Source organism: Mugil cephalus, chromosome 2, assembly GCF_022458985.1.
Source record: "Mugil cephalus isolate CIBA_MC_2020 chromosome 2, CIBA_Mcephalus_1.1, whole genome shotgun sequence".
Lineage (NCBI taxonomy): Eukaryota > Metazoa > Chordata > Actinopteri > Mugiliformes > Mugilidae > Mugil > Mugil cephalus.
In genome coordinates, this window is record NC_061771.1 from 30573319 (window position 1) to 30582026 (window position 8708).

Here is an 8708-nt window from a genome sequence, read left to right on the forward strand (position 1 = left end):
GTGTTCCACGTTAAGTTTTTACTTTTTGAAAGAAAATACAACTGATTCCCACAACAGGAGGCAACGAACACACAATCCAACCTTTGGACATTTTAGTTTTCATTGTGCACATAAAAATATTGACATTTCCTCCATGTTGTTCATACATGTAACTCCCCAGGGAAACCAGTCACTAGGGCGTGTTACATTACCAGTGTTAAGCTAACTTCGACTACAACATGGCTGTGTTGTGTTTGTTCTCTGTGGTACCACCTTTACCCCACTAGATGGAGGCAAAGAACCATGTAAGAAACTGAGGCACAGTGTTAAGATTCATGTGGACAGGTAATAAAAACCGCATCACCTACATTTGTTGTCAGTTGTTCTTGGATTTGACGAAACATTGAGACGTGGCTACAGGTTTTCTCCATTAGCTGAGGCTAGCTGGTTAGCTCCGGCTACATGACGCTATCAATGGAAATAGTAGCTTCTCAAGGTTCTCGTGAGACCCAGCATGGCAGAGTGGACTACAGTGGATTGTGGGTACTGTTGCAACGCCCTTACAGAATCTATAACGCGATAAACCGAGTCAACGAGCAGCTTCTAGATGTCTAAAAACCAAATGTGTGAGTGTTCAGCTTCATTTTAATGTCTCTCAAACAAAAACAGAAACATTCAAACAGACAACGAAGAAAAAGAAGACGCTCCAAGACATTTCCAGACTGATGCCCAAAACACATCTGCAGGGTTTGTGCTCCAACATCTGGACCGGCCCCGGCTCAGCGTCTCAGGCGCAGGAAGAAGGCGTGGCGACACTCGGCGCTGTCCACAGGGTAATATTTATCGTAGAAGTCCAGGATGTACTCCTCGGCCTTGAAGCCAAACTTCTGGTACAGCAGCATGGCGGCGTTGCTGGCCGACACATGCAGCGTCACGTCCTTCCCCATACACGTCTGGAAGCACAGCAACACCAACGTCACAAAGCAGACCAGAACCTGGACTACAGACTGGACTAGGAGACCAGAGACTGGACCAAAGACGAGACTTGAGACCGGAGACTAAACTAAAGACCAGAAAATGGACCAAAGTCTAGACTAGAGATCACAGACTGAAACAGATCATGGACTGGAAACTAGAGACTGGACAAGAAACTGGAATGGAGACCAGAGATTGGAGTAGAGGTTGGACTAGAGACCATAAAGTGGTCCCTCCTCTTTAACCATTCTTTACTGAACTCATTTAGGAGACGAAAAATGTTAATGGAATAAAGATCCACAAAGACACATTTCTACCGGTCATAAAACAACAGAGAAAGTAATTCATTACATCTAAAATGTTCTGTAATGTGATCCTGTTGGACTTTAAGGTAATAAGTTCTTCTTAAGAGAACTCAGACCTGGATCAGGTGGTAGATCATGAAGGTGCCGATGCCGGCCCTCCTCCACTCGGGATGAACCAACAGGAAGGAGATGTAGGCCTCGTTGTACTTCACGTCCGGAACCATGAAACCGAAGCCGACCACCACCTTCTTGTAGAGGACCACCACGCTGAAGTCTGGGTACTGGAGGCACTCGGACAAGTCCACGCCTGGAGGACCAAACATGGACGCTTGATTTTCCGGAGCACAACGGTGGAAGCTACAGAGGACGGAGAGACTGTCCTACCTGGCCAGAAGCTGTCGTGACACATGGCGTTGACGGAGGGGATGTGGTTTGGGCGAACGTAGCAGTAGTCGATGGAGGCGTCGGGTTCGGGGACCCAGTTGGGATCCTTCCTGTGAGGGTACGCTCTGATCTCAGCCAACAACCGCAGCTTCACCGGACGACTCTCATAGTCCCTCCTGAAGGATGACAAAGGTAGAGCCTGGACCAGAGCCTGGACCAGAGCCTGGACCAGAGCCTGGACCAGCAGCAAGTCTGAGGTCTGACTTTACCTGATGTAGGGCTTGAGGATGCGGGCGGTGTAGGGGCTCTTGATGCTCTGATCCAAACTTCCTTCAGCTCCCATCAAGCGATGCCAGAAGGAGACGGAGTGGTGCTGGACGCCTCTTCTAGTGGAAATGTTGGTCTGAACAAACGTCGGAGACGTCGAGAGACAAGAGTCAGTCCAGAGAGAGGAACCCAATAACTACATACATGATCCTTTATTTAAAGAGGGTTTTTACGGCACGTCATCAAGTAGATTATGGGAAATTATTTCCTTGGCAGACCATGACAAACAATTGGATTTTTATAGAGTTATTACATATTATGAAGAACAATGTTAAAAGTCATCAGAGGAAAAGAGGCACTTATGGTTATTGAAACAAAACCAGGATCTACGAGGCAAATGTCTGGACAGCATCTGAATTTGTTCAAGCTACCACATGTGACATTATCGACTTCTGTCGGATTCTGATGATATTTAATAGCCTGCTACGGTAGCAACACCGTTCTTAAAATGTAGAGAATCTATAATCTTCTGTCTTTCTCATTGTATCCAGGTGAAAAGTCCGACCCAGATTAGGTGAAATCTGTTGGAATGAAAGGTCAGCAAAGATCACCTGAAGAAACAAGTAACTTGATATGAATCATATTATTATCTGCTATCAACATTTCAATTACCATAATAAAATAAAGAAATGGGCCAAACAAATCTCCTAGATCCTGGTTTAGCTTCACTAACCACAAGCGCCTCCTTAACTCTGATGACTTCAGGCTTTGTTCTCACTGATCTGTTGTAAGTTTTTTTTCAGTGTGTAAAATTCCAAATGTTTTTCATCGTCTGCACAATTGATCCAATAATTCACCAGGTTTCAGGGTAGATTTTGTGAAGCGTCTTGAGCTCATTTGTGTCATTACTGACTCCACAGTCTCTCTAACCTCAGAGGAAGCTGCATGTTTCAGTAGAACTACCTGGAAGCGATCGAGGATGCGAAGCTCCTGACTGTTGGTGCAGTACTTCCGTTGGACTCCGCCCACCATCAGCCTCCCCGCCTCCTGGGCTCCATAAATCCCTCCCACCAGACTGAGGGTGGCGCTGACCGCCCGGTCCACATCCAGAAGGGGGAGCCCTCTCTGGCGCTTCGCCTGGCGGACCAGCAGCTTCCTGTGAAGACGTTTAGCCGGAGGCGTGACGGCTAAAGCTAACGGACAGGAGTCCAGGCGTCTCAGCAGCATCCTCTCCTCGTACAGACTCAGGAGGGCGTAGCGAGGACTCTGCGATGCGCCGGCTGCTCCGTCTGCTTTCTCAGGGTGAGGTATCCTCCTACGCTCGGGTCCATTGGCGCCAACAACCCCCCCGGTGGACAGAGGTGGACCATCACTCCGTCCAACAGGCTCTCCGAAGTCGTCCTCGCGGCCTTCGTCGTCCTCACTCTCCGCTTCACGTTTGATGTGAGGTGGTGGTGGGCGGAGCTTCTTGCGGGCGACGAGGCTGGAGCTGGCAGGAGGGATGTACTCCATCCCTGGGTCAATCATCCCCTCCGTCTCCATCTCCTCGTCATCTGGAGACAGAGGACACAACATCAGCATTCACCCCATGATTAATTAACTCTTTATGGGTCAAGGAACCATATTTGGTTACTTCATTTCATTGTTCCTCTCAATGAGGTTTATTGTCGTGTGGTTTTCATTGAGCCAATCAGAGAAGATCAAGGAAACATTCTCAGGTCTAATCAGGGTCTAATGTGGTCTACGAGGTCCACCTCTGAATGAACTCTGAGCACAGCTGATTTATTAGGAATGAAGAAGAAGAAGTGTCCTAATGTTTGCCTGAATCAGCTCTGATGTTCTAATGCTCTAAACACATGTTTACACTTGTTTACCGCTGAAGGACAATGAACCATATATGGTAAATTCATTCTTCTCATCATCTTGATTCTCCAAAAACAGTCTTCTGATGCCCTACGATGACTCTAGGATTGAAGTCTACAAAGTATTTCAATGATCTATAAAGGCTTAAACAACAGCTGAACCAGGGTCTGGGATCAACTCACCGTGGAACAGCGCCTGTGGCGGCATGGCGTCAGGGATCAGGTCGGCCTCCGACAGCAAGCTGGGCGTGGCAGAATGAGAAGCAGGAGTTCCCGGGGCGGAGAAGTCGGGTGACGGAGACGGAGACGGGCTGGTTAGAGGGGTTCGGTCCGAGGAGCTGAGGGAGGAGAAGTCAATGACCTCCCCTTTCTCCAGGACGAGATCAGGGCGGCGCCCGATGCTCCCGCCACGACCTCCGCCCAGTTTGACGGGCGTGGAGGAGGTGCTGCGGTCGGTGTAGCCCCCCGCCGCCTCCTTCTGAGCCCGCCGGATGTCTTTGGCTTCCTGGGTGCGGGAGCGGTTCTCCTTCAACTGCATGGCGTTCTCCACCGGGTTCCTGGCTCCTCGTTTCCTCAGACCCTCCACAGTGATGATCGGGTCCACGGTCGGTTTGAAGGCTGGACAGAAACAACACTGAGTCAGAGACTTCACCTGGGTGCTAGAGACTAGAGACTGGACCAGAGACTTGACTAGAGACTGGACCAGAGACCAGAGACTTGACTAGAGACCAGAGACTGGACCAGAGACTTGACTAGAGACTAGAGACTGGACCAGAGACTTGACTAGAGACCAGAGACTTGACTAGAGACCAGAGACTGGACCAGCGACTGGACCAGAGACCAGAGACTGGACCAGAGACTGGACCAGAGACCAGAGACTTGACTAGAGACCAGAGACTGGACCAGAGACTGGACCAGAAACCAGAGACTGGACCAGAGACTGGACCAGAGACCAGAGACTAGACCAGAGACTTGCCTAGAAACCAGAGACTGGACCAGAGACTTGACTAGAGACCAGAGACTGGACTAGAGACTGGACCAGAGACTTGACTAGAGACCGGACCAGAGACTTGACTAGAGACCAGAGACTGGACCAGAGACTTGACTAGAAACCAGAGACTGGACCAGAGACTGGACCAGAGACTTGACTAGAGACCAGAGACTGGACCAGAGACTTGACTAGAAACCAGAGACTGGACCAGAGACTTGACTAGAGACCAGAGACTGGACCAGAGACTTAACTAGAGACCAGAGACTGGACCAGAGACTTGACTAGAGACCAGAGACTGGACCAGAGACTTGACTAGAGACCAGAGACTGGACCAGAGACTTGACTAGAAACCAGAGACTGGACCAGAGACTTGACTAGAGACCAGAGACTGGACCAGAGACTTGACTAGAAACCAGAGACTGGACCATAGATTGGACTAGAGACCAGAGACTGTCACAGTCTGGTGTGACTGCAGTTTACCTTTGGTTCTGGTGGTGGACTTGTCCGCCTCTGGTCTCAGGGTGGGGGGTCTGTTCTGGACCAGCTTCCACCAGCCTGGTTCTCCAAACTCCTGTGCCCCAGAGCGGAAGAAGGTGGGACTACCGACGGAGAGGCAGCCGGCCACCGTGCTCCACCACGTTGACGTCTTCTTCCTGGTTCCCAGGAGGAAGTTCCAGTGTCGGCCAATGAAAGCACAGATGTCCTCTTTCCACCTGAAGTAGCCCTGGCGGCCCGTCCCCTCCAGAGACAGGTTGTACATGGCCAGCATCACCACCTGAGACAGCAGAGACCTGGATCACCCTAAAGCCTGGAGTCTGACCCACCACAGTTTATACTTGTGCGTTTATTGATGCGGATGCTGCCCCGTTAGATAAATTTGCTTTTATTGTCATAATATATTTGTACAACAAAATGTCATGGTCCGATTGTGGGTTAGTCCTGACGCAGAAGCAGATCTCAGCGCCGTAGCCGACGTCCACCTCCCCAGAAATATACCACAGCTACACCGAGTGTATGAGCTGTGATTGTGATCTTTAGTATTTCCAGATTTTTAAATTTGGCTTAATAAAGAATTGGTATGATTAACTGAGGAGGTTCGGAGATTCAGACATTTGCACGACTCGTGTTCAGTGAAAGTTTCAGCCTCCGCTGTTGAAAGTGAAACAGGAAGTAGCAACAAAAATTAACCCAACTGGTAAAAAAAAAGACACAGCGCCCACTAGTGTTTGGGTGGAGTTGTTACGGAACGAGTGCTCACGCTGGCGTAGGCTACGTGCAGTGCTATAAACGAGGCTTGAGTGTTGCTAAGGTGCGTTCCTACCTGCTGCCAGGTGAGCCTCATCCTCTCAAAACTCTCCTTCCCGTCCTCAGAGCATTCGCAGCAGATGAATTTGAAGAAGTTGTCTCCTTTCAGGTAGCTGGGCTGTTCGCCGCGGAGCTGAGCTGAAGAGGAGCGACACCAGGTTAAAGCCACCGCTCTGCTACGTGAACAGGTGCCAATCTGGTTTCGGTCACCGTCCCCGCCTCACCTGCAGGGATCCACTTGTGGCAGCGGTCACAGTAGAAGGACATGTCCTCGCAGGTCCAGCCTCCGTCCCCCTCCTCGCCCACGTCACTGGTCAGAGAGTCCCCGCTCTGGTCATGTGACAGGTCCACCGAGCCCTGGTCCTCCGACTCCACGATCAGCAGAGTCTCGCCCTCCACCTCCCCCTCCTCCAGACCCTCAGAGGCCGACGTGCACGCCGACGTACAGGCCGCCTCGTCCTCACCCCCCGCCAGCGGTTCACTGCTGCTGTCCATCACCGGACCTAAAGACATGGACGGGTAGCGGTAGGACACACCCAGTACTTCCTGGTGTAGCCATGAACGCGCTCGTATTAAAGGTGGTGCATCATGGCGTTTACCTGTCTCAGGTGTCCTGCGGGCGGAGCTGTGTCTCCCTCCGCCGTCTCTCCTCCTCCAGCTGTATGGTCAGGATCCTCTGCTCCTCCAGTAGCCTCAGGTTGTCCTTCTTCTTCGCCAGACGCTCCAGGTCTCGAACTACGCCCTCGTGGAGACGCTGCAGCAGCAGAAGAAGAAAAGGACGGTGTTTGGTGCGACGTCTCGTAAATGACTTTTCAAACAGTTATTAAATCAGCAGAACTTTGTCTCTAATTGACCGTCCTGTCCTCTCACTGGAGACACGTCCCGTTCCTACAGCGACCTTCAAAGTAAAGCTACGTGTCGCCTGTGAAGGTTCTCAGTCATAGATGCTCATCTTAAGCCAAGACAAAGCGAGTAGAGCGCCCCCTGGTGACTGGCTGCAGTATAGATCACAAGCTCCACCCCCTCCATCTTAGTGGGCGGGGCACTAAAATACACATCAAGTAACTTTTTTCAACAATGGTTTCTGTCATTTAGGGTAGTTCATATAATGTTAATGAATGTCCAAGCGTCAATTCTTTGTATAAGTTTTGTTTTAGTTATTTGACTAATTTTTTCTATAAGATCTTGTGTCGATGATGTCAGAGTCGGACCCAAAGATTCTCTGTGGGGTTCAGGTCTGGACTGATCTGAATTGAATGATCTGGTCTCACGCTCCCTGATCATCTTTCACTATTTGAGCCCCGTGAATCCTGGAATATGGCATCAGGGGGGAAAAACTCCACGGATGGAATAACCTGGTCATTCAGTATATTCAGGCATCAGCTGACCTCAGTCTTTGGGCAGAATGTTGCTGAACCTGGACCTGAGCTCCTGCACCAACCCCAGATCATAGCGCTGCCCCCACAGGCTGGTACAGTGGACACTAGACACGATGGGGGGCATCGCTTCATCTGCATCTCTTCTTACCCTGATGCCCCCATCACTCTGGAACAGGGTCGATCTGGACACATCAGACCACATGACCTTCTTCCATGTCTCCAGTCCAGTTTTTCTGCTCCCTAGAAAACTGGAGCCTTTTTCCCGGTTAGCCTCACTGACTAGTTCAGTTGCCTTCACATTGGTCTTACTTTCACTATTTCACTATTAAACATAGCACTGAGTTCTACTGGTGGTTTTCTTCCATTTAATTTCACCAAATGTTTAAGTGATCGTCCATCACCATCAGTCAGGATTTTGTTTCCGACCACATTTCTTCCTGGAAGACGATGGTTCCTCACCATCCTTACAGTTTTTAATAATGCAAAGTTTTTAGTAGTTTCTGCTTCAGTCTCCTTAGATGTTTTCTCTGCTTGATGCAGCCAATAATTTGAAACTTCTTAAACAGACAAACATCTTCTCCATCACCACATGATGCGTCTTTCCACGTGGTTGTTTAAGAAATGAGAAGCTACTCATTGCATCAGCTGGGGTTAAATAACTTGTTTCCAAGTGGAAAGATAATCACACGCGCACTAATTATCCAATAGGAGGCTCCTGGTTATTTAATTAGTTTAATCCAGGTGGGGTCGTTTTTGTCCAGACAGTTTAGCTACAAGCTAAAAGTTTTACGTTAATTCCATTCAACTGACCCGTCTCACCGATAAAAAAAAGAAAAAACAAAAACACCGCTAACATCCAATGACCTCTCCCCTGCTAACCGTTAGGCTAGCTGTTAGCCTGGCTGCTACCGTTAGACCGGTTCGGTCCGGTTTACCTCTCTGTCCCAGGTCTGTTTGAGGTGGACACCAGCCACGGTGCTAACGGTCAGAACCACGGAAACTCCCAGAACCACTTTAGAGGCTGTAGACATCACGTTAGCGTTAGCTTCGAGTTAGCCAGCTGCTAACTAGCGGCTAACTTGCTGGGTCTTCTTCTTCTTCTTCTTCTTCTTCGCTGAATAATAAGAGATGGTTCTTCTTCTTCTGGAGGTTTATTACAAGATGCAGCACCGCCACCAACCGGTGAGAGTCTGTAATTTGATCTCAGGCGGACCAGACCAGTAACAGAATAATTATTATATATTTATTATATTATATTATA

General features: G+C 49.4%; 1 protein-coding gene across 1 annotated transcript; it reads right to left on the minus strand.

The window, feature by feature from the left end:
* Nucleotides 1–606: 606 nt before the first annotated feature.
* On the minus strand, nucleotides 607–6818 carry kat14 (lysine acetyltransferase 14). Its single transcript, XM_047578384.1, has 10 exons — nucleotides 6668–6818; nucleotides 6293–6571; nucleotides 6085–6206; nucleotides 5244–5538; nucleotides 3956–4390; nucleotides 2874–3463; nucleotides 1913–2046; nucleotides 1644–1819; nucleotides 1376–1566; nucleotides 607–932 (listed from the first exon to the last, which is right to left on the minus strand). The coding sequence occupies exons 2-10, from the start codon at nucleotides 6561–6563 to the stop codon at nucleotides 759–761; spliced, it is 2388 nt and encodes a 795-aa protein (XP_047434340.1). The 5' UTR covers nucleotides 6564–6571; nucleotides 6668–6818; the 3' UTR covers nucleotides 607–758.
* Between the last annotated feature and the right edge of the window lie 1890 nt (nucleotides 6819–8708).